The sequence below is a fragment of the Chlamydotis macqueenii genome, chromosome 1 (genome assembly GCF_036417535.1).
Source record: "Chlamydotis macqueenii isolate bChlMac1 chromosome 1, bChlMac1.mat, whole genome shotgun sequence".
NCBI lineage: Eukaryota > Metazoa > Chordata > Aves > Otidiformes > Otididae > Chlamydotis > Chlamydotis macqueenii.
In genome coordinates this window covers 205,034,589-205,061,172 of record NC_141556.1, presented here as the reverse complement: position 1 = coordinate 205,061,172, position 26,584 = coordinate 205,034,589, and the positions used below count along the sequence as shown (strand labels likewise).

Here is a 26,584-nt window from a genome sequence, read left to right as displayed (position 1 = left end):
TTCTCTACAGGTGAGGAATTTTGTGTCTGAGAGAGCATTCATGCTTAAGTACGCGTTAACCTCACTATCCTAACAGCTGTAATAAGAGATGCTGTAACTGAGCCCAGAAAGCCCTGAGAGGTGGAAGCTTGGTGGGAATTGTCTGCCCAGCTTGGATGAGGCAGCATCTCTCTGCTTTCATCCTGGTGCAGAGGGTCTCTGCTGGCATTGTCGGCTGCATTAGCTAGTGGTTGAGGAGTTTGTATCTCTGTGCTGTGAGATGAAGTAACTGGGGCTCTCTGCTGTGTTACATTGCATAGGTGGAGAAAAAAAGCAGTGCCACACGTTCAGTCCTGAACTGAGCATCTGATGCTGCCTACTCTCAACCAGACCAGCCATCCCACTGAGGCTGTTGTCTGGATAACTTCTGAGTCTGGACAACAGCACTGGCCTTTCATTGGATTTCCATCCTATTTGCTTGAATGTACCTCATTTAGTAAGAAGTCAACTTGAAGTTCAGCTTTTCTTGGTACCAAGGTCCAGGCTGTAATCAAAGAGCCCCCTTTGAGGATTGGACAATGTCCCTGACATCACTGTGGTCACAAGGAATCACAGGAACACCAGGGATTGATTGCTGAATCAAAGATCCATGGTTGATTCTCCATGCTTAGGAGTGGGGTCATCGTTTTGTCCTGTTGAATGGAGGAGGTTTCTCCTCCCTGCCTGGCCAGCCTAGCTGATAAATAGGCAGGACAGGAGACCTTTGCAGCCCCTGCTCCTCACCAGCTATTCCTGCTCTTCCTCCTCCTCCTTGAGGCACGGGGCCATCAGGGGACAAATATTTCCTTCCTGCCCCGCTACAGAAAGGCCTTTGACCATCTGATTAATGAAAGTATTTTCATGGTCCCATTGCTAGAGGTACCTGGGCATGTCACAGTCTTTAATGTATGTATCCATAAAGCAGTGGTGTGAGGTAGGGAAATGACGTTATCCCTCTTTTACTGACGGAGACCTGAAGCTAATGACTTGCTTGAGATCTCAGAGGAAGAGTGTTGCAGAGCGTGGATTCCCATGCATATCTATCATATCTGAGGCTAGTACTGTAAGCGTTGAACCATCCTTTCCATCTGTCACTCTAGCCTAAGGTGGAGGTTACTAGTGCTTTTTTAATAAAAGGAAGGAAACATGGCCTTTCAGACAATATATATTTACTGCGTATGTCAGATCATCTGCTGGTAAAAAGAAATAAAAGTGGATGAGAAAGATGTATAAAACATATTTTAATAGCAAGGCTTTTAGATCATCGTTTCCCGTATACAAATGGTGTAATATTTATCCCAGGTGCTCGTATGTGGTGGTGTATTTATAAAGATAATTGGAAAAGCATGTTCTGTGAGTGAGGGTAATAGACATGCAGGCAGTAGATCCTTCAGGGTACAAGTAGTCTTAGGGGAGGTGTATGTATATTATATATAATCAGTAGAACAGTTTCCATAGGAAAAAGCCTTTTGAATAAGAAGCAAGTTAACTGCTTATCCGATGATGGCTGTTTTTCGAAGTGTAACATGTTGGCATGTATTTTTCTGTTTGATCTGGCTCCTGTTGAGCCAGACCACACTTTCTGAGCAGCAGCTTCAAGGTTTGTGGACTATTTTGTTGTACAGGGAGAAGAGAAACTATTGCTCCATCTCTGGAGAGAAACCAGCTCAGTCTATCAGGGCATCTTGATTACTGAGATTCCTCCTGAGCAGATGCTTTATTAGGCCCAATTTCAATCTACAGAAATAGTTTGCAGCTGAGTTTTAAGCTTTGTAAGAAAAGATTTTGTAAGAAAAATGATCCAGACTTATTTTTCTGTACATCCATTAGTTTTTTTGGATTGAGCTGTAGGAGTACCAAGCAACATCCATCCTTCAAGCATGGTGTATTACAATCATAGTTCTCATTTCTTCTCAATTTCATTACATCTTACAGATCAAGGACTTCAAAATAGCCAGCTGCCCATAGCAGGGGCTCTTCTGGCTCCTTCTACATGTGTATCCCTCTAATGCCCCTTATGCCATGCAGAGTAAATAGGTAGCTGGCATTTATAGGGAGCTTGTCACATGCTTAGCATCTCTCTATCCACCCCATCCAAGCAATTGCAGAGAGGTGGAGTAGTGTGGTTTACACTCCAACTGCCCAGCATGACTTGGCTTGAGTTTACAGCCCAGTTCAAATTCAGCCGGTCAAAACACTGAGATCTGGCAAGGAGAAGGAAGTGCAGAGATTATCAGAACTCAAGATTTTACCCTTAGCTTTTCTTCAGGTAGTTTTGTGAACCTCCAAGGACAATAAAATGCTGATAATGGCATGACAGCACAGTCTGCTCCTGTAGATTAACAGTATCCCATTTACGTTCAAGCCACATCAGAGAGCCTGGCAAAGAGTTTGAGCACCACTTCAGACACATGCCAAGGGATGTCTCAGCTAAGGCAGTTTTAAATGGCTATTCATGCCAGAAACAGCCAAAAACAGTCAAAGACAGATGGACACAAGGCTGCATCCTCACATCTGCATTAGCCATGCCAGTTTAGCAGGCCACCAAAGCTCTGGGGGGATTCTTGTGTTGACAGCTATGGAAACTCTGCTCTGCTAGGGCAGAGCTGTAGGGATGTGTTATGGATAAAGCAGTGAGAGTGCAATGTGTGCTGCAGGGAAGGATGAAAAAGGACACAGCGCCTGAACTTTTCAGGGGGATAAATAATGGGACAGAGCTGTCTTGAGATGGGATTTGCAGAAATAAATACTTCCTAGAGCATGACATAAAGGTAAAATAATTGCAAGAGCTTTTGGAGAGCTTGAATCCAATTAATGGGTCATAAGAAATTATTTCCAGCCTTGTCAGCCATTTTAAACTTATCTGCCATCTGTTAGAGAAACTTAAAATCTTTGGGTAAACTGCTAATCAAGAAAGCAGCACTTCATACCTATTCCCTCACTCTGCAATTTGCCTGCCCCAGCAGACTGGCACAGGTTTTCCCTTTATGAAGACTTCAGGTGGATGAGAGACAGGAGGGAGAGTGAGAAATCCTAACAATCACTCTAAAGCCATGAACCCAGCATAAATATCAGGAAAGGAAGAAAAGTAGGAGCCATACTATGTCATCTATGAGGTATATGCAGAGCAGGTGTATAGCATCTTTTGAAAATAACTAAATTTTGACCAACCAGGACCTTACTGTTGTACTGAGAGGAACTGAACTTATGACACTTAAGGACAAATCCACACCTCACTGAGATGCTCCAAAAGATTACAGAAGCACAGAATGCATGCATGAGCAGAGCACCTAACATCCCCAGCTGAAAGCAGTGACCACTGACTTTGCCACAAGCTTCTCTCAAACACTCAGAGGTGGTCCCTTGCCCCGACTGTCCTTTTGGTAGCATCAGCCTCTGAGAGCAGAATCGCAGTGCATGGGGTGGATGCTGGGACTTGCTCAGACACGACTGCTCAGCAGCAGAGCCAAAAGCAGAACATGAGTCCTCCGGTCCATGCCCTGTTCAGTGAGACATATCATTATCCCAGTCCTCACCTGTGTTTTGCATCTATATTTTTTTCTATAATGTCAATTTACCTGCAGTAATTGGCTTTGGGTAAATTCTAAGTAGGCCAGTATTTATTTTTTTGCCGATGATAAAGGCACAGCTTTTTGTTATTTTAGTGACATGTAGGAGAACAGCTTTTACACTGCACAGAGACTGTCTAGAAGTCCTCTGTATTTCCAGATTCCCCGTGAGAGCATATTACGAGACAGTTGAGTGCCTGAAGTGCTTTGATTTCTGTTTTCCTCCCGCAGATTGTGGATGGCAAACTCTGGTTCCAGTTGGACTGCGGAAGTGGCCCAGGGATCCTGGGAATTTCTGGCAGGGCTGTTAATGATGGAAGCTGGCATTCGGTCTTCCTGGAGCTGAATCGCAATTTCACGAGCTTGTCCCTGGACGACAGCTACGTGGAGCGCCGCAAAGCCCCCCTCTACTTCCAGACCCTCAGCACAGATAGCTCCGTCTACTTCGGCGCCCAGGTCCAAGTGGATAACGTCCGGAGCCTGACCGACAAGAGGACAACGCAGGTCTTGAGCGGCTTTCAGGGCTGCCTGGATTCAGTTGTCCTAAATAACAATGAGCTGCCGCTCCAAAACAAACGCAGCAGCTTTGCAGAAGTGGTTGGCCTGACCGAGTTGAAGCTTGGCTGCGTCCTCTACCCCGATGCCTGCGAGAGGCATCCCTGCCAGAACGGCGGCACCTGTACCAGCGTGCCATCTGGTGGTAAATATTCAGTATTACTCGATGGGTTCCCCCCTCCCCATTTTCCTCTAAATTTATTGCCAGAGATGGTTTTATGCAGCAACGTGCTTGAAAAAAAACCTCATGAACTCTATAAAACTCTGATAGGTATTGCAAATTGTGTAAAAGCTGTTTGCTCTATAAATAACGGTGAAATGGTACCCCTTCTCGTTGCATTAGTGTTCCAGGAGGAAATTGATTTATTGGCTGTTAGGATAATCCTATTTCTATAGAAACCAATAGAATTACAATTACTGTAATGCTCAGCTGGATTTTTCAGGATCCATTTACAGCTTCGAAGGCTGTGCACGAAGATGGTGATTTCAAACATCCATCACAGATGCAATGGCCGTGTTGCCTTTCTCTGTTTCTGAAGCTGTCACTAATAATTACTGAGCTGTCCACAAACACCTTGGTCCTTTTGTGAGTGAGTAATTTGATTACATGTCTGCATGGAAAATAGTGAGTCCACCCCATTATAAACCCCCCTAGAAGAGTATTTTACAGTTTCCTCGGAGGCCTGAGTGCTTCAAGGTCTAAGTAATATTATACAAAGTTTACAGGGCAGTGATTTAAACTGTGCTCGTGTTGGAATTTCCTACCCAGTAGTTATGTGGTGGCTCGTGTGATTTGGTGCCAGTGACTTACTACCCAGTAACATAGTACAGAAGTTACCAGACTGTAAGAACAGTCAGCATCTTAGCAGGAGAAAAAGCAAATGACATACATGTAGGACCTTTCCTTCAGGGCTCTTCTGTCTCTGCAGTGTAAAGGTTTCCCTTCCAGTTCCCCATATTGGATTAGCAGGTGGCCTTGCTTACCTTTTCTGGCAGGCTAAAACTTCCGCTGAGAAGGAGGATGGTCTTCGGCAAGTTCAGAGCTTTCCATTCACTTCTTGTCAGTGGTTTTGGTCATTGTTCCCTAGGGAAGTTCGCACTAAACTATTTTTCTGTGGAGCATTTAACCATCATCCAGGGCTTTCTGCTTTGCTATGTCCGTGTAGTTCCCTCATATCCATAATTGCTGTTTCTGTTTTTCATTGTTTTAAGCCTTGTCCTCATATTTCCTTTCTGACTCCCCTCCCCTACACAGATTTTTCAGGAACTTCCTAAAGTTTAGAACAGTTTAGTTTTCAAGGCTGAAATCTTGTGAGAGCTGAGCAAAACTGACAGTTAGAGAGAAGTTTCTTGTTTGGATAACCCTGCCCATATAGAGTGAGCCCTGACAATGTGAGTTTTCTGATGCTGAGCTGTCTCAGCTAGCATCTCCTCTGGATCCTTGGCTTTGATTCAGCCACCTCTTCTCCCATACCAGGGTGAAGGGTACTTTAGGGATGCTATCGGCTTTGCTGTCAGTGGGAGGAGATGGGAGGACAGTTGGAAGGCATGAAACGTAGCACAGGCAAGCCAGGATGTGATATGCGGCACGAGGACAAATGTTGCTGCTTGTGTGTGTTCTTAAGAGTCTTTATTTACTAAGGGAAGGAAAGAAAATGAGTGCTGCACAACAAGGGCAAAAGAAGATCATTCTGAAGCAGAAGGATGCTGCAGCCACTGAGAGAATTGCTAAGCAAGATTATTTAAATCCCTAGGAAATACTGCTGTAATATGCACATGGACATAACACGGCTTTGGTTCAGACTCCGTACTTAATAAATGAGGTTAACCATGAGCCAAGCTAGCATCCTAGGAGGCATGAGAACTGCTCCTTCTATTGATTTTATTTGAGTCTATTTACAGTATTGCTCAGCAGTCTCGGGATGAGTAAATTGAAACCTTTCTAACACAACGCTTCACAGTAATTCTTTTTTCCCCAGCTCCATGTGCATGCCCAGTTCAATACGAGGGGAGCAGTGGGGCCGGGGAGAAACATGCGGCACTGCAGATTGGACCCGTTTCATTACTGGAACAGCACGCACCGTTTTCGTGTCAACATGATTCGCGGCTGGAAAGCAGTCACGGAACTGATTTAACTTGCCTGCGTTCCTGCCTCCACGAGGGGGCAGGTGCCCTGCGGGGATGTTTCGGCTGCCTGCCGTTACAAAATCTGTTTGCTGTTTTTACTGCCTCAGCAGTGTATGTAAATAAAGGATTGTTATAAAGCCATAACTCCAGCGCAGTGGGCCCTGACTGTACGTCAACGGTTCTGCAGCCCAGCCCTCAAGGAGAAGGCATGGGCATTTTTGCTTCCACCAGGCAAAGCAATCCTCTTGTTAGTGTGCCCCATATGCAAAAAAGCCACGTAATTGAATTCCATAGAGTGGAGAGCTCAACAGCATTGCAAATGCCAGTTGTGGAGGCACAAATTGCGGTGTGCATTTAAGAATCATCAGCCATTGGATTCACTGACATAGATATTAGCAGCTGACTTTAATTTAAAATAGGGGGAAAAAAAGGTAATAACTCTTCAATTTTTATCTTAAGAAATAAAATGGCAGCTTTTTTTTTTTTTGTCTGGGAAGCATTCAGAAATATACCAGGGAAAGGTCCTTTTCCTAATCCGAGGGCATTCAGTAGCACCAGGATCTCCTGACTAATGTTTTCTATGATGTTATCCTCCTATTAAAGTTTCTGGAGAATAATGCTCTTTTTCCAACGCAGAGAGTATTTGGCTAATTGTCGGATTTATTTTAATAAATAAATCCTCTAATTTGAATTTTACAGATTTCATATACTGTTAACATCCTTTTTCTTACAAAAACCCTGCTGTGCTTTACAAGGAAATTAAGAGAGAGAAAAAGAAGGCTCAGATTTGTAGCTAACTTTAAAAGAAAACAGTCAAGCAAAGGTTACCCAACATTATAACATGAAAGAGCTGCTGGCTACATGCCAGAAATGAAAGGGGCTGTGTCTAATTTACATAAATTGATCATCTAAAACGCAAACCTCGATAATCATGTTCCTGTTGTGAGCTCTTCCTTTCAATAGAAATGCTTACTGCCCCGTTCACCATCAATAAAAAGCTGCCTCCGGTTACCTTCCAGTTCATCCTGCGGTTATGGGAATAGGGTAGTATTACGGCCCTGTTTGGGGAATTGCTAAAGCGATGTTTTATATGCACGAGGAGTGTGTCTACACTGCTGCTGTTAGGGTTCACGTGGGTAAATTCACAGCAACTTCAAAACTCCTGGCTCAGGGACAGTGCTGCGCATGGGCTGCTCGGAGCTCGGGACTGATGGCAAAGGTCTTGCCCCGGAAGGAGAGTTGACACAGGGCTAGTTGACTTGTACTGGCTCTTTCTGTCTGAGTTCTCTGCATGTTGAACGGGACAAAATGGGAACTGGAGCCTGCGGAAGAAAGCATAGATATCTCAGGTGCTCCAAGACATCGCTGAGAGTACAGAGGAGCCTATCTGCTTTCAAAATCTGGTATCTGGGCCAGCGGAAAGTGACCATAACATGAACCTCTGCTTGCACTCCTGTGTTCCCACGGGTCCGAATCAAGTTCCACAGCAGTACTGTACACCCAGCATTGTCGGTGATTAAAGAGATGGTACTACATATTCAGGGACCCCGCAGGGAGATCCCATGCATGCTTAAAGCGGGCTGGGGAAGGGGGATGAGCACTCACTAGGTCCAACAGCTCAGGAGACTCCTAGGAGAAAGGGCCTTCTGCTATATATGGCTTTAGGACAATTTTCTTGGAGACACTGGAAACCACAGCCCTAAAATATAGTCCACATTCTTCCAGACTTTTCGGTCCCTAACCATAAGTATGGGTCAGTAAAGTTATTTTTAAAGAAAGTTGTTAGCATTTTGAATCCTGACAAACAGCATGACTTTCAGAAACAGCTTGGCTCTTTGGATTGAAATTTCCCAAGAAAATTCAACCAAGTGTTTAAAGTGTGGTTAAGCTATAAGCTGCTGAATGTGAGGTCTTAAAATGGGAAATGTCACACAACTGTAATAATAGTGCGGCATTACCAGGTCTGCCAATAGTAAATGTATGTTTATCTGCATGAGTAACAACATGAGCAATCGGAGCAATAGGAGGCTTTGCTGTAATCAAATCCAAACACCGCGCCAAGCTTTTCAACCACAGAGAGAAACCTCGAGCTTGTAAAGCCTGCAATTTTAAGTATAGTTACTTCCTTTTAATTTGATCAGTCCTATATACATCTGGCTTTAATTGAAGTAAAAGGCTTACATGAGTAGGCAATTCTATTCGAACATGAAGCATTTAAGCAGAAATATCTCCTGAGTCAAGGACTGTGGGCAGAGTGTGAGGACAGAAAGTCATTGCTTTCCCCTCTCCTCACTTTTTCTTTTTTTCTTTTTTCTGTTTTTTTATGAACAGCATTAAAATTCAAAGGGAGGAAAAAATGCAACCTGGCACGTAGGTGGTGGTTTTAATACATATTTTAGAGCATGCTGGCAACATTAACACATGGATGTTTTTGAGGATTAGGTAGTTCATAAGAGTGATGTCAGGGAAAAATGAACATATTAATACCATAGTCATGAGCTGACCTGGTCTTACATGTTCTCAGTGTTGCTTTTTCTCACGCACAAACAAACCAGCATGCTGTAATGTGAGCATAGCAAATGCACATAAGTTAATTTTTTAAAAGCTTTTTAGAATTTTTGTGGGTTTTGCTCTTTTTTTATAGCTATACTTTTAGACATCTGGATTTAAATTCCCAGTTTCGATGCCCGTAAGTGCCAATCCTTTCATCAAAATCTCTGGTTTAACAAAGACTGAGGTTCATTTTCATGCCAGCTAATGGCAAGAGGCAATCATCTATTTGAAGACAGATAAGTTAAATCTGAAGTGGCAGGAATGTGTATGGCTGAAGAACATACAGTCCTTGAAGATGGCCAAAATACAAATGCTGGGAGATTTCCTCCTCACCTTCAGTTCTTGTCATTGGCTAACTTACCATAAAACACTATGTCAGCAGGGCCAAGGGCAGGCCTGTTTCTGGACATCGAGTTCATCAGATCTAGCTTCACAGCAGGGAAGAAACTACCTGGGGAGATCAAATGCAAAAGCCAAAGCACATAATAGATAAAAAGTCAGCCCCTCTTGCACGCGATAGATAGGAACAGAAGTATACACATGTTCAAAAAAAGAGCTGGCAGCAGTTCGGAGCATCGTCTTTAATAAAGCCAGCTGAACCTGAGGATAGACAGACATTCAGATGCTCAGGCTGGCAGCGCTACCAATGGAGACATTCACTGCGTAACAGCATCCCATCTGCTCATGGCACCGTGCCTGCCTTTTGCCACTGTCTCTGCTTATTAAGTGCCAAGCAAACATAGGTGTAGGCAGGACGCCTGTGCAGTGGCCTCCTTACAGCATGTTGCTCTTCAGTAAGATCTGGGCTGAAAAATGCCTTTTCCTGTGGACAGGGACATGCCAACAAGGCAGGAAGAAAAGCTATTGGAGTCAAAGTGAGAAGGTGAGCCATAAAGGGGATTTAGAATAGTGTAGGAGCAAGAAAGAAGCCTTATAAAACAACCTGAAAGCCCAGGACTATGTGTAAGCAGGAGAAGGCTATGTCTACATAATGTTCTAGACCACAAATGAGCTTTGACATGACTCTTCTGATCATCCCCTCTCACTGTGCTTCAGTTCCCGCTGTGGAGAGGTGAGGTCTTGGAGGGCAGGACCAGGCTTCCCTCTGGAGAGTGCTTGAGCTGGAAGACCTGCATTGGGAGTGCAGCTACTGTGAGCCTGAAGCACTGAAATGTGTGCACTGTCCTCAGCACCAACTCTTTGTTCCACAGACTCACTGCCGTTGCTCCGTAGGGCTTGCTAATGTAGACATAGCCTAAAGGGCTATATCATTGCTCATAGAATCATAGAATAGTTCAGGTTGGAAGGGACTTTCAAAGGTCATCTAGTCCAACCCTCCTGCAAGGAGCAGGGACATCTCCAACCAGATCAGGTTGCTCAGAGCCCCGTCCAACCTGGTCTTGAATGTTTCCAGGGATGGGGCATCCACCACCTCTCTGGGTGACCTGTTCCACTGTTCCACCACCCTCAGTGTAAAAATTCTTTTTCCCAATGTCTAATCTGAATCTACCTCCCTCTATGTTAAAACCGTTACCCCTCGTCCTATCACAATAGGCCCTGCTGAAGAGTTTCTCGTAGCTGCTTGTTGCTCGTAGGTCAGCTGTTGGTACAGGCTATTGTGGCACATACTGAGGGTGTTGTGATCCCACCCCAGCAGCATTGCAGATGTGTTTGCCAGAGCTTTCTATCTTTTTCCACTGGAGCACAAATACAGTGGTGACATCACAAAATTTGCTGCCTTGGACAATGCAGATCAACATTTTCCAGCGTCAGTGTGCTGGAAAATATTCAGATCTCTTGAAGGGAACCCAGATGTTGATGAATTTCCAAGACTTCCCATGCCTGCATTGTGAACAGGAGCAGGCCCTAGATTGCTTGAAAGGGTTTTTTCATCCCTGGCTGAGAGGCCAGGGCACTTAGCCTTTTCTTGTCCTTGGGTGTGGGAAGTTTGCTTATTATTCTTGTGTTAAACAAGTGGGAGGAAATGTACGATACATTACCCGAATATTAAATTAAAAGTGTAATAAAAATTCTTTGTTAGACATAAGATGCACTCTTGACCAAAATGATTTTTTCTGCAATTGCACTTTGTCCATGGCCATGTGGCTACAATGGGCATTAGCGGGCAAAATTACAGGCTCTGCTGAGAGATTTGGAGAAGCATAAAAGGTCTGGCAAGTCTGTTGGCCAAGTGGATGTATGCTGTGCACTGAGCCATTGTATCAGCTCTTCACTGCCCTACTCCATGAATTTTGACATATGCTTTGCTGTGTTGGAGACCTCCTGGGTGAATGCTTTGCAGCCCTGAGCATGTGTGTCATGGGAAAGCACTGTGTCTTTTGCCAGTGGCTCAGCTGGCAGGTGTATGGCAGTGCTTCCAACGGGAGGAAAGTCAGTGACAAATACTGTAATTTAATCCTGTCTTGTTTTATTGCCTTTATATCTCTAACTTTGATCCCTAGACTTAGAATCTATGCTGAATATTTCAGTCTTCTAATGTGTTCCACCATCTTTAAATCAAACTCAGTCAAAAATATAGGCTTTCAGGAGCAGACTTTTGATTTTGGTCTTGTTCATGCATTGCCCAATAGAGCTCTGACCCATTTGGAATATTCAGTTTCATCTCCTCTTTATAAAATGATAATTTTATAATTTTATATAATATTTAATAATAACACTTAATAAAATGTTACATTTATAATAAACAATAGGCAACAATAATAATTAATAAATCCATGTTCCTTTTATACTTGCCGATAAAAGGTTAATTTTTTTTTTTACCAAATCAATATTTCTCAAGTTTTTGCAGTGAATAAATGTTACAGAATATGTTACAGATTGAGAACCCAGAACTTAATCAGTTGAAACAAACACAAGACATAAAAAAGAAAGTGATTCAAAGGCTTTGTCTTACAGTGATTGGCAACTAGTAACTTAGGTACAGAAAGTTCTGTAGGTTTAAAATATCATTTAGCAAATAAAAAGTATCTATTCTGCTATTATATAAGGCAACAGATTTGTTTATGAATAAAATGTTTTATATTTGAATTGAACATTTTCATTTCACTTAAACTCATTGAGATAATAAAAAATAAAAACTACTGCAAATTTTTGAACTATAGATGTCACTGTTCAGTCATAAAATGAAGCGCTGAAGCAGACTATTTATTCATGCTGTGATTTCTACCTACAGTATTTCTAGATCAGCTACTTTGTCAACTAACAGTAAATCTTTTGTAGGGCTGGCATCGAAATGCAATGCCTGGTGCAGTCACAGTTTTGTATTTCTTCAGTGCTAGCTCTGAAAAGTCCAGAAAAGTTGTTCACATTGTCTGGGTGAGCTATGTATAAAACACCAAAAAAATAATCCCACCTTGCAGATGCTGACCGAATACACTTTCTAAGAATCCCCAAAGTCAAATTGTTTCTCTTCTTAACTTGGCAACCTTGAAAACAGCAGTGCTTCTATCTCCTTTCTTGTAGCAGGACAATGAAGCAGCATGATATTTGAGTATCTGTTTAATTTATCTTCAGTTAAATAGGATTGGACTTTTGACTGAATACGCCAGCAAGTCTGGTCCCAAGTTTGTTCTCTAAAGCCTGTCCTCATGAAAGAATTCCATTACAGTAACTGAACAAGGCGAATTGAACCAGATAGGACATAAAAGATGTGGGAGTCTTAATGCAGAATTGCATTTGCCTCGTGCCTCCACTGGGCTTTTCTGTATTGTTTCCATGAAATTATTTTCCTTGTAACTGTGCTGGAAAGTTCTGCCTTGTTTCCTAGAACAGTGGCTTTTAAAATAAGTAATTTTTTTCAGATGTATAGATATAGAAAGTTTTTATAGATACAGAAAGTTTTTTAAAATATGTTTAAAAAGCTCACCACTGAGGGATGATATTTCAGCTAAATCAGCTTGATCTCCAGTAATTTTGACACTGAGTTGAGTTGGATTAAATCGTTTCAGCTCTAACTCCAGCAATTTAACAGCAGGAAAGTTCCTTGTTCCAGTTGCTTAATAAGATCTATCCAGTACGTATGTGAACCCCATAACTGGAGCTTGAACCCTGCCTGCAGATCTGTTTGGGATATGTGGATTGTGTAAGTAGATTTTTAAAAAATCAGGTAAAGTTTTTTACAGATGTCCAGGAACATTTTGCTAGTTCAGCATCTCTAATGTAGCAGTCTTTCCATACCAGGGAATGCCTGCATGGTTTTTTGCTCTTTTTGAGTGAAAAAGCACTCAGATTTCAATATCCAGTTCACAATATAAAGAGATGCACTGCCTCACTGGATTTCTTTCTGATCCTACATAAAGTTTTTATTAATGGCATTTTGCCATATGAAATCACAAGGAGCGTTAGAAAAAAAAAAAAAAGGTAGATTTGTCATTTAATGCTTGGCGGAGTGAACTGATGTGTTTAAAAACTGATTTTTACTCCAATGTTGCTCCTCTCTTGGCCAGAAATGTGGAAGTAGGGCTTTGATCTCGTAGAGGATCCCCCTCCATCTGAGTGGAGTTATGTCTGATGTTTTACAGCCAGGGATTAATCACTCCCTTAATAGCATACACTGCACATAATCAGCTCTGATTAGGGCTGGCATTGCCCAGGTCAGCTGGTATTACGAAGTTTATAGTTCAGGCCTGGATGATGCATTTTATGGCAGTAGTAATTATCACTATCAAGTGTTTTATTACTGTAACATCCCTACTTTTGAAGGCAGATGTGGAAAAACTCTCAGCTCATGTATTTGTTCTTCAGTGAAGCCCCAAATGGAGTGTGGGCTGCCACTATCAGTAATATGGTCTGCATTTTCACAAATATTGGGAGATGCATCCTTGATCTAGAATGTTTCTTGGTACCAAAGCTGCGTGTGGATAATATTTTTTCTTATCTGAATCATGACGATCAGGATGGTCTGAGCTGCAGCTGTTCCTTTGGTTGTGGACATGAGCTACAATTGCACAGACATCCCAGATAAACAAGCTCTCGACTGGCATTAGTGTGGACCACAGAGACATACCAGAACAAGTGTAAACATCCCCTTTCTCGCACAGTACAATATATTTTTTGACGTAAAATAGCCACATGGATCCCCTTGATTCTAGATGGATACAGTGGTAGGCTTCTGATTTATTTCTCTGTGTCACTCACCTTCCAGGCTACCAGTGCAATTGTCTCTCCCAGTTTACGGGAAGGAATTGCGAGTCAGAGATCACAGCCTGCTTCCCAAATCCCTGCCGGAACGGAGGCTCGTGCGATCCCATTGGCAATGCTTTCATCTGCAACTGCAAAAATGGCCTGACAGGAGTAACGTAAGTGACCCTCTCCAGGTGGGCAACGGGAGCTCTTCAATTCAGTGATGATAGGCTTTTTGATCAGGCATTTTGTACCCAAAAGCTATTGTTCACCTAACCCAAAACTTAGTGCTTATTTCAAGTCTAGGCTAATGACAGCTGAGAAAGCCATGAGGCTTGCATGTTCAGAAATGCTTTTCTGAACTTGGCCTCCTAAATTATTATTTCAGGATGTTATCTCCAGACAGTTTGCACTGATATATGCACACCTAAGTGTTAGAGGCTTTTTGAGCAATCCGATAAAGCCTCTGGAAGCTGCTATGGAATCTTTTTTTTCTTTAAATGGATCAGTTATTTAGTCACCTTAGCCCTGACATAAAAGCCTAATTTATTGCATTCATTTTTTTTTAAATCCTAGCCTTGATCATGTACTTGGTGTAGAAACAGAAAATCCCCTGACCTGCCCATCAATGTGCTTTTTTCTCATCTAGTTTGTCTACTGTTTGTACTTTCTGTTCTGCCTTTTTTTATCACCTCTTCTCCTTTCCAATTCTCTCTAAGGTTCTTGTTCTTTTATTTCCCTCACTTCTCTAGTATTTGCTAATTTTATCCCCAGCCTTAAATAATTCTACACAGTCAGTATATCCTCCTATTCTCTTAAATAAGTACTCTGATTTTTTTTTACTGTATCTTTTCTCAACTGTTTTCTTATTTAATTCTCCTAATATTTTGTATTGAATCCCATGGGATGGTCCAAAGAGAATATAAAAAGGCTGAGATTCTCTATTACATTTAGTGAGCCTCACTAGGGTCAAGGACCCTCTTCGTAGTAGGAGCTTTAAACTCTTATTTCATTCTTGATGTTTCCATTTTATTGTCTTAAAAAGCCATGAAATAGCTGTAGAAAAAAATTAAATACCATTAAATAATATTATAATAATAAGATCATTTGTTAAGCATCAGCAAAGTTTTAACTGTAATGGTACCACTTTGACAACATAAGTCACCATGTATAAACTGGGGTGTTTGCTACCTGTCTCCAAACTCCAAACTCTCATTTCCTTCTTTTAAGGTGTGAAGAAGACATCAATGAGTGTGAAAGAGAAGAATGTGAAAATGGTGGCTCCTGTGTCAACATATTTGGTTCATTTCTGTGTAACTGCACCCCTGGCTATGTGGGGCAATACTGTGGTCTTCGCCCTGTGGTGGTTCCCAATATACAAGCTGGGCATTCATATGTCGGCAAGGAGGAACTGATAGGAATAGCTGTGGTCCTGTTTGTCATATTTATGTTGATTGTCCTCTTTATCATTTTTCGCAAGAAAGTTTTCAGGAAGAACTATTCCCGCAACAACATCACACTTGTACAGGATCCAGCTACTGCTGCCCTGCTCAACAAGAGCAACGGTATCCAGTTCAAGAATATCAGGAACAGCGGAGACAGCAGAAATATCTACCAAGAGGTCGGGCCTCCGCAGGTCCCAGTGAGGCCGATGGCCTATACCCCGTGCTTCCAGAGTGACTCCAGGAATAACCTGGACAAGATAGTGGATGGGCTTGGTGTGGAGCACCAGGAGATGACGACGTTTCATCCCGAGTCCCCTCGAATACTGACGGCCAGGCGGGGCGTAGTGGTATGCAGCGTGGCTCCAAACTTGCCTGCTGTGTCTCCTTGTCGCTCCGACTGCGACTCCATCAGGAAGAGCACGTGGGATGCTGGGATGGAAAGTAAGTACCGCTGCTTGCTGCTCTCACTCTTCCCTGCTGTAGGTAAGGGTTGCCTTCAGGGTGCAGCAGGTACAGTGGCACAGGTACTCTTAATGCTCCAACCTCACACACTTAAAATTGTTACATTTCTCCAGGAAGTTACTTGGTTTAATTTCGAAAGGATTTAATTAACAGTAGGCATTCAAGACTTCTACTTCTATGCATTAAGTATGACTAAACGCATTTATTTCACTTGTTCAGAAAGCACATATGAGTAAGTGCTCTGAGCATTAGCTCTTCAAGTGATAAAATGCAATCATCTTTCCATTGAAAGAAAAAAATTGGGGCAGAATTCTCAAATATAAACTCTGCTAGGTTTGGGCAATTTTTCTCCTGAGGGAATTAAAAACCTTTAAACTTTCTGCAAGAAGCAATCTTGTTTTGCAACAGGGACAAATGAACTAATATTCTCTACTTCCAGTGTCTATGAAATGAAGCAGAAAATTATGCACTACTTACAGCATCACCTTTTCAGTCCATTGCCTTCCTGTCTGCATTCAGTATCATAGCGACCACAACATTTCTGATCCCCACAATTAACCTATTTGTGCTTTGATGGCTTCTCATCTGATAACACAGTGCTCCCTCCGTTCCTGAAGAAGTTGCTGGAGATACCGAAAACTTCACATATTCTGTCATAGCAGGAAGTACCAATTTGCTGGGACAGAGTTACAGCCCTACATTGTCTATCTTTGCAATTCAGAACGTCTCATGGACTGGGAGATGTTTGCTTTAGCATCTGGGAGTTTTTTAATTATGTTTTGTCATTTTAGTAGTTTTTCCTAATGCATCTTCAACACTGTTCCAACACAGCTTTAACCAAAACTGTCAAATAAAATTATATGATCAAGAAACTTTCATAGTTCCTTAGTTTTAGGCAATAGGAACTGAGGAACTGAAAGAGGAATGTGGCACTGCCTCATACCTATGCTCTGACCTGCACATTTTCATCTAAGACAGCACATTGGCTAAGGTCTTCTAGGAATTAATTTTCATTTCTTTGGGCTGTATTTCACAGTTGTGTTGTGGTTGATGTTTTTAACCATTAGATATACTTTTGCTGATTGAAAGCATCAGCATGTCAGCCCCTGTAAGTGCTCTGTTCTGTATTCTCCCGGGTGTTTCTGCCGCAGACACTGCTGGTATCTGTATGAATTTCTGCTCAGCATGAGGCCACGCCGTGGAGACGGACCTCAGCTGTCAAGGAGTGGGAAGCAGTGCAGCTTCGTTACTGCAGCACTCGCTCCATCTACTGCGTACCCTGCTTCTCAGCAGGAGCAAATCAGCCGTTCTTGTGTGGAGGTGCCCCATGCCGGGCAGAAATGTCTCCAGCTAGCAGGTGGAGAGCTGTACGTAGGTGTTTGCAGCACCTGAGCTTGTTCATTGGTAATTAGCTCAGGTATCTAGCTCAGTGTTTACTATGGAGTATAACTTTTCGTGTTCCTTATTCATAAAATGTTTAGCTGAATGTGTTTCATCACGTGTGTTCAATCACATCAGAATTTATACCATAGGCTGCAGTTACATTTCTAAACTGTACAAGAGTTGTCAAGACTGAATACTCCTGATGAAAAGCAACGTATATTGAAGCATGATCTATTATATGTCAGTGGTGAAGCATTAAAATCTGATCCAAGAGCCACTGAGATGAGTAAAAAGATGCACAATAACTTTTTTGAGCATTGAATGAGTGGTTAATGAGGCTCTCAAATTAGGAAATGAACAGTAAAGATAAATGTAACTGGAATCTCTTGTATAAGATGTTTATACCACATTTTTAAAGTAATTTTCTTTGCTGCTGAGATTCTGTGGCATCTAAAAAGGCAATACTAGATACAAATGTTTCCTTCCTGATTACAGTGGTGTCAGCCACTTGAGAGACTCTTTGGGCTTCAAAGATTTCAAAAGTCTAGGTATCTTCATCAGCTGCCTTCTTGACTAATAGCTCATTTCCTCTGTCTGAAGGAAATAATTTTATTCTGACAAAAACAATAGACAACTACTTGTTGGGAAGATTTAACTGGCTCTGTGGTATAAATAGGCAAATGTTCATACCTAGAGAGTACCATTTTGCTTTGTTTTTGCTGTCAATGAAGGTAAAGGGGTTGATGACGTTGAAGAAGTCACCTGTTTTGCAGGAAGCAATAAAGGCAGCAACTCTGAAGTACAGTCCCTCAGCTCCTTCCAGTCTGATTCCGGTGATGATAATGGTAAGAAATGATTTTATCTTTATTGTGCTGGGGACAAAGCTATTTAACTCTCTTTATAATATTATTAAAAATATTTAGGTGACATCTAGAAATTCTTTAATGATGCTACAAGTCAGAAAGTCCTGAGTTCAAACTCTCACTTTGTGTCCATTTTTTAAATTATAGGAACGTAATTAAAATCTTGATGCTTGGAGATGTTGTATCAGTACTAAGTTTGATAGTGAATTAGAGGCACGATACAGCAGAGTCATGTTGCCAAGATATAAATTGCAAGTGAAATTGTAGAATTTCTATCATTTTCTCTGTTGGAGGAGGATGACTTTCATGTTTCATCAGTCAAATTAAAGGGAATTTCTGTGCCGTTTGCCAGGTCTCATTCATGGTCCCAACAAAACTCAGCTGGTGCTCAGCAGCGACAATGAGCGGATGAGCCAGTCCCTGGTGGCTTGGCCTCTCCCTGGCGATCACAGCTCAGTGAACAAAAGAGCACCATTAAATCCCTGCTCCGTGCATGTTCGTTGCCCGCTCTCATGTCCTACATCATTATCTCAGTGGGTGACATGGGCAGAGCCATACACAGCCTGAAAGAGGCCTACAAAGTCAGAGCAAACCTTTGTTCCTACGGCCCATGTATGTTGAGCGGTGGGTCTGAGAAAAGGCAAGATGTTTCTGCCAGGGAGGGATGATGGATGTGAGGGAAGCCTCATTCAGATACACAGAAAAAGATTAGCACAAAGAAATTGCACTTCGTTTCCTCAGCCACCAGTTAATGAACTGTCTGGAGACTCAGTTCCTCAGTCATGTCATGCAGCTCTTCCCCAGGTACTCCTAAATGTTGGAAAAAGCACTTAAAGAGAAGTGCACTTGCAGTTCCTTGTGGTTCAGCTGTGGCTGAAGCATCATGAGTGGTTTTTTCGAAGCTTCTCGGTGCTCTTCTGCTCCTTCACCCAAAAAAAAAGCTATAGTGTTTTTTAAAGTAATTATTAGAATTATTATTATTTTAATAATATATATTTATATTATAATTACCCTTAGAGCAATTATTCAGGTGGTCATTTATTATACATGGTTACCTTTTGTATCTCCCAAATTCTAATTAGCCTTTTTAAGCATCTGATCCTGCTCCCATTCAAACCAGTGACACGGTACCCACTGAAGCTGGGTTGGACCTTCTGTGCCCTCTCTTTTTTTTGTGAAAGCTGCATTTAAAATATGACCTTTAGAGATAACAATTCTAGTTCAGGGTCTAAACAAATCTGTATCTTCAGGGAGAACAAGAGAAGAAACTTAAATCATCTGAGTCGTTTTGCAGAGATCAGTGCAAGACTGCACGCTCTTGTTTTTGCAGCAGCAGGGAAGGTTTGCAGTGAAAGAGCCTAAAATATGAATACAGGCTTAAGTAAGCAGATAAATGCTCACATACATGTACATAAGGGCTAACGGCTATCTGTCTTGAAGCCATAAATCCTTCCCCTTCCTTTCATTTTAATATTTTATGCTTCACATCCCTGCAAAGGTTAAAAGGTTGTCAAGGAAATAAAAATATTCAGTTCAGCATCTTTGGGGAGACAGGGCAGGCTGCTCCTTCTCAACGCTCCTTCTTCCGAAGCGGAGAGCACTGCTGCTGGGTGCTGACGTGGGTAGCAGTGGGGACAGGCTCCTCACGCTGCTGTACAAATGACTGTGCTGACACTGTCTTGTGACACCAGTTAATCGCTTCCGACTGGGAAAACCTGTTTCGCACCAGAGAACCACTTCAGCATCCCGCTGAGGGTGTGAACAGCCCTACGCTGTGCAGTTTGTATCAGGTGCGGACAGCCTCCGCTCACCCTCTCCGCGGTGCCTGGTGCCTTCTCTTGCTGGGTGAAACAGGGGTTGTCACACCGTGTAAGCTCTTTTTGGGTGTGATTTTGAGCCTACTTTTATTTTTTCCACCTTATTTGTACTCTTGCTTAGAGTAGTTAATGGTATTTTTGTGATCAAAATAACAATTTTTTATTAGCCACAAATTTAGAAAAGAGTTTCCCACTCTTAGCAATAATGTTTTGAGACCTCACTTGAAAGGCAAGTTACAGGTTGTCACGATAAGCTATTTTTAATGGGAGGACGTAGCAAAAATGGGTTTTTAGATTACCATTTCACTACAGGCCAATAGCTGGCTTTGCTGGGAGAGAAGTCCAAGGAACTGCTACTGATGACACCAATTTTTGTCCCACAAACAATTTGGGTGCTCTCTTGCACTGAGCTGTCTGGGATAGAAGTTCCCATCCTTTCCACGAACATGCTCTGCTGAGCTCCCAGAAGGGCCAGCCCTTACTTGCAGTGAAGACTGTGCTGGCCCTGATTTTTGACCTTCTGTTTTTCACTCTTGATTGTTCTCTTCTTACAGTTTACAGCTACCCTCCATCTCTTTTTCCAGCCATGCAGCAGCTAATTACATGGAGTCATTTATTTTTCCATAGTGTTCATTATGCATTAGCCAATACAAGTCTCCTTTGTACAATTACCAATGCTGTTGATGGCATAAGCATGCCCAGTGTAGACATTTCTTTGGTTTATCAAGGCTCTTTTTGCCAAGTTGTCACAAAGTCTGAGGAAATTGGATGAGTTCCTTGATCCCTTGCCCAAAATTTATCAAAGATGACAAAATATTCAACATATATTTGAATGGCAGTATTACTGTGAAGCTGATTCTTGTGACCTCTAAGTCTATTGGCTGTGTAAAACAAAAAAAAAAAAAGTGTGTCTTGCCCAACATTTCTGATCCCCTTTTTAGTTTTATGAGAAAACAATAAGTTTTCTCATAATTAGAGACAAAGGACAAGGAACAGATCCAGTACCTATTGAACTAGAGCTTTTGCTGTGGTTTTGGTGGGTTTTATTTCAGGTCCTCAAAGGCAAGGGTCCTAGTTGGTCCAAAATGCAGATCATCTAGAAGACCATGCATTGTAAGCCTGTTTGACTCCATGTTAAAAATTTCCATGGTCTATATTAATTATTTCAAGCGAAAAGTATGTTTTGGTAAAACACTTGCAGAGAACACACAAAGCATTTGTGAAAATATTCTGTCAAATACAGTTCAAAATTTGAACCAAACCTACTTGGATATGTCCTCCTAATTACAGCAGTCCTGCTTAACATCCCAGAGGTATTACATGGCACAGCACAAATAGTAAATAAGTAAAACATCACTCTTAGAGAATGGATTGAGCTTAGCACCATTTCAGATGGTGTGATGGTCTAAAAGATAATGATCCCTTGGAGCATGTGGCACTGTCTCTGGAGACCTTTAAGCAAGAATGAATTAGAAATTAGTGTCAGATAGACAAGATACTGCTTTGGTTAATTGAATCAGCTGGCCAATCTGCTTGAATTTATGAGCTGGTACACATCATCCCATATGCCTTTCTGGAAATGCTGGTTTGGAATTTATCACCACTCTAAAAATGTATGGGATTATGTGAAATAAAATGTCCTGCAACCCACTGCATAAATCATGCATTGGTCAACAGTCTTTTTTTTTTTTTTCAATGTCTGTTTGAGAGAATTTATTGTGGTAACATATGATGTGTGTTTTAAATACTAACCTGAAGCTGTCCTCCCCCTCCCTTTATTTTCTGCTTTCCCTCCCCTGCAAGCTTCCATAGTGACTGTCATACAGCTTGTCAACAATGTAGTTGACACTATAGAAAATGAAGGTATTTAATTTTTTTTCTTTCTTGTTATGCAACAATGCTTCCCGTTTTCATTGTAAAACATTCCAGCAGAACCTCACTAATCTACACTGACCAGCAAACCTGTGGTGAGGATGGGGATTTGCAGATGAGCATGTTCACCAGCAAACACGAAAACACCAGAGGGATGTACCATAAAATATCTGTGGGTAATTGGAGGTGGTAGAAAAGTTATCAAGGCCTTCATCCTCTTCTTTTCAAGTCAATGTTTTTGCTTGCTTATTCCCATTGCCTTTGGAGGGAATAGTATTAGGTTGATAATGGAGCCAAATCAGTGAGATTATCCTAGCTGCAGAGGCTGGGAAGCAGGAGGCACAGGAAAGCTGTAAAGTATCCCAGGCTGCAGTAAAGCTGGGCTATGCACTCCAATGCGACCATGCGGAGAGGAGAAAAGTGTGGTAGACAGGTGGTTGGTTTCTCCCAAGAAATACAGTGTCAAATGCAAGATGTGTGGACACAACTCCATGGATGTCACGCAGCAAGGCAGCCTGCCTGCCACTGCCTTTCCCCTGGGGTTGGTGTGCCCACTGAATGGAGCACGGCAGTTGGGTCGAGGACCCAATACTCAGCTCTGCCACTGACCTCCTGGGTAATTTTAGGCACATCATGTTACATGTGAACTGGTTTCCCTACCTGTAAAACAGGACTATCACTATTTTCCTCCTCCATAAAGCACTGAGGAAATGTGATATATCAAAGATAAACATTACTTTCATTTATTTATACTGTGTTTATCTTGTCCATGGGAAAATGTCAACTCAACCTCAACTCAAGTTATCCATAAGTCAAAAATGTAATCTATCTTTAGCAAATTTAAGCCAGGTTTTGCAGATTTTGGGTAATCCAGTCTGAATAATATTTAATTTAAAGATTATAAAGTAAATTATTTTTGTGAAATAATTTTGTGAATAATTTTTTTTCTTGAGCCGGTGTCACGGTAGTTTTGAGAAGAACTTTTGCTCTTAGCTAGTGATGGCACTTGAGTATCTATCTATAGTATATTCACTGATTTCCTGAAGTGTAAGAGTGCCATTCTTCTGGCTATGAAATAAAATGAATTAGCCAAGGTTAACTCAGAAAAGAAACTTACACTCAAAAAATAAGAAAATAACTCTGAAAAGAAGGCACAGACACTGTAAATGGCCTTGTGTTTGTAAAGGAAATCTTCAGAAAACACACTGGCTCTCCATCATGCATTACAGGTCAGAAGAAGCCAATCTGGCAGAAATTTCAAGAGGCTGTCACTGAAAATGCTTTGCCCACTTCCCAGTTCCTTATATGAGACTTATGAACCCTGCATCATCTGCAGCAGAGCTGCTGAAAGCGGTGAATCATTTGCCACACCGGAGCTCCCGGTGCCTGGCGGGCAGAATCGCTGCCATGGAGCTGTGGAAGGATGGGGCTCCTTCCCTAGGGAGCTGCCAGGGGTTGTGCGAGTCAGCGAACTAGTGAGGTTCTCCTGAATCCTGAAACCACACAGCTTGGAGGGACCTGACACATCTCGGGTGCAATGTCATTACACTGACCGAAAGTCAGCAAAATCCGCTGTACAAAAAAGAAGTGAAGAAGGGGAAGAGCGATTAGGGCCGGTTCAGACGCTGCTGCTAAACCTGCAGTAGCCCCACACCCCTCACCCCAGGCTAATGCAGGGCAGGTAGAAAGCTACTGTCTGGCTAACGAGCTAACAAAGAAATCACCATCACCACACACGCCATATGGTGATAAGTAAGTGCAAGTTAATAGATGGAGGCCTGGAATATAGTCTTCTCTGCCCTCGTCTGGGGCTGAGCCCCTCCAGCAATGCCATCCAGGGACCTTGCCCAGTGACTTCTTGCATGAAGCCCAATAACATGTAGCTGAACAAGAGCATCTCATCTAGAAAATGCTGCAGCTTATTCCCCGCTCTTGTCTCACATAAAACCTCTTTCCTTGCTCTCTCCCCAACCCCTGCACCCTCTCCATACTGGAATGCCTCCCTCCCCACCGGCTAGCATGGCAGTGCAGGTGGGAGGTGGGTATGGGGTTGCGGGGCACTGTAGCTGACAGCCCCATTAAATGGCTTTGTATTCTATTCTATTCAGGTTCTTATACCGTGCCCATCACCATGGTATCTGAGCCCAGGTGGGCCCAGATTTGTTTGAACCGGCCCTGAGAATGGTAGATTCTTATTTTTCTGTTTCAAAGTGAACAAGTGAGAAAGAAATGTACTTTGCAATTATAAACTGTAGAGATGGTGGATAGCCCTTTTTGTATTAAGAATTCCAGCTCTAATGTAATTCGATATCTGTTCAGTGAGGGTAAACAATTAAGATACGAGAGAAAAGGAATATAATACACATGACATAATTATTTTTTTATGTTTGTCTGCATTTGACTGGGCAATCTTATTTTGTACGCTAAAATAAAGAACAATTAAAAATCCTATTAAAATGACCCTGAGGCAGCTGTACTTTAGCAATATGCATGCAGAGTTTTGTATTTTCACATGTAATACAGTGCTGGTAACAAGCTCCAAGTTACCAGTTTTTACTTTTCACTTTGTATCTGACAGTGTCTGTTATGGATCAAGGACAGAACTACAACAGAGGTGATTTTTCTGAGACACTTTCTGCCTGTTTGACTGGGTTGGGGTGGGCAGGGCGTTGACTTGATCTGTTTTTTTTCTTGAACTACTTCATGTGTCTTGTTTTGTTGGAATTCTGTTGGGTTCAAATGCTGCATGAGAATGGCCAGCCACTTTTTTTATTTCAGGATCCAGTTTTCAGTCAATCGTATTATTTACTTGCACACTTTCTTTCTTGAAACAAAGTCATTGGAGGTGGAAGAGGAGCCTAGATGTGATACCATAAGCATGCTGATTGCATTTATAGATTTTTTCATTTAACTGTGAAAAGCATTAATTCAGAGATTTTTGTCATTTTGATTTCTTGGATTCGTAGTTTCTAATACAACCTACTAGCATCCCAAAAAGTGAAATGCCTGAGAGTGGCTGTGTTTTGTTTCTTTGCTTGTTTGCATTAGCATCGTAATACAATTTATCCTCCTCCCTTACCCTTCTGGTCAGAGCATGGCTGACCTGTGTCGATGGCCTGTGGCGCATGCTGTGATTTGAACATGTTGTGAGGACTAGGAGGCGAGTGCATGCAGGACACTTCGTTTTCATTAGCGGCCCCATCCTAACGGAGTGCTGTGGTTCTCTTTCCTGCTGCAGCGTATCATTGGGATACCTCTGACTGGATGCCAAGTGCTCGCTTGTCCGACATTGAGGAAGTGCCCAACTTTGAGACGGCAGATGGAGGCTCAGCTCATCACGGCAGTACCAGAGAACTGGAAACAGATTACTACCTTGGTGGCTACGACATTGACAGCGACTACCCTCCCCCTCACGAAGAGGAGTTTTTAAGCCAAGACCAGTTACCACCTCCTCTTCCAGGGGATTATCCGGACCAATATGAAACCCTCCCGCCTTCACAGCCAGTCTCAATGGCAAGTACTCTCAGCCCCGACTGCAGGCGACGGCCGCACTTCCACCCTAGCCAATACCTCCCTCCTCACCAGTTCCCCAATGAGACAGACACAGCAGGGTCTCAGACTGGGAATGAATTTAGTACTTTTGCTGTTGGCCCAAGCCAGAACACAGAAAACGTTAGTGCAGGTAAGATGCCCTTATCCTTGCACAACTCTCTAGATGCCTCCTCCTCTGATGTCTCAGCCAGCTGCGGCTTTGATGACTCCGAAGTAGCCATGAGTGACTATGAAAGCGTGGAGGGACTCAACCTAGAAAATGTTCACATTCCGTTTGTGGAGACCCAGCATCAGACCCAAGTGTAAAGGATGCTCCCTTATTCTTCTTCCACCTCTTCTTTTTTTTTGTCATTTGGTCCAATTAATAGTATAAATATTGAGAAGAAATTTTGCTGAAGGTGTATCTATGTATATTGGGCAAGGTAAAAATACAGTATAACTCGTTATTAACTTGTTCAGAAGTGATACTGTATGTGCAGACACAAAGAGACCAATTGTGTTAAGTATTATACATCTCAAAGTTGTTACAGACAATCTGGGGAGTATGTACCTTCTATTTATTACCAAGAGTAAAACTCAACTTTTGAGGCAGGAGGAAACAATAATTGCTGAATAATTTCTTTTTCTCCCCCAAAGTTTAATTTTTTTTTTTGTATTGTATTATTAAAAGTGTTACAGTGTTATGATCTCCTCACAGTATGAAGGAACTGGTATGGATCATTCCAAGACACATGAAATTTTATGTCAGCGGAAGAGTGAAAGCAATTGATTGCTGAGGCTGCTGTGTACAACAGGTCAGATGGTTGAAAAACCAACATTTACAAGTTTACCTATCAAAGACAAGTGGCGAGGCATTTGTCCATAAATATTTATCCATACTTTTGTTTGTTACATAGCATTTCTCTCTATTTTGTGTGCAACATATATACAGCATCTATTTACTCCAAATTGGCCTACTTTGGTTGCCATTTTTAAAAACCTGATGTTGGATGTATGTGCATAACTTCATCCATGAGGACTTCTAGAAATGTCAGAGTTTGGCTCAACAGTGGCCCAGTTTCGCCCCAGCTGCGTATGCACAGCCTCCCTTGACTTCTCTATGCAATGTGAAGATGTGTCTGAAAACATGAGGAAACCTAACTATCTACAAAGCTCTGCTGATTTTATTTTGAAATTCCTTGCTTGGGCGGTGGCCTCTTTAACAGCACTCATTGTGCTGCAATTAT

General features: G+C 42.1%; 1 protein-coding gene across 2 annotated transcripts in view; it reads left to right on the top strand.

Annotated features, from left to right (window-relative positions):
* Nucleotides 1-25,771, top strand: part of FAT3 (FAT atypical cadherin 3) — a 320,633-nt gene extending 294,862 nt beyond the window's left edge. The window contains exons 21-27 of one of the 2 annotated variants that reach the window (XM_086742759.1): nucleotides 3,819-4,287; nucleotides 13,987-14,140; nucleotides 15,195-15,850; nucleotides 17,986-18,099; nucleotides 21,738-21,797; nucleotides 24,385-24,420; nucleotides 25,045-25,771. In XM_086742759.1, coding sequence (XP_086598885.1) covers nucleotides 3,819-4,287; nucleotides 13,987-14,140; nucleotides 15,195-15,850; nucleotides 17,986-18,099; nucleotides 21,738-21,797; nucleotides 24,385-24,420; nucleotides 25,045-25,664 — 2,109 coding nt within the window. In that variant the 3' untranslated portion in view covers nucleotides 25,665-25,771. The remainder of the gene's footprint in view (nucleotides 1-3,818; nucleotides 4,288-13,986; nucleotides 14,141-15,194; nucleotides 15,851-17,985; nucleotides 18,100-21,737; nucleotides 21,798-24,384; nucleotides 24,421-25,044) is intronic. The other variant, XM_086742769.1, reaches the window with a different exon arrangement.
* The last annotated feature ends 813 nt before the right edge of the window (nucleotides 25,772-26,584 follow it).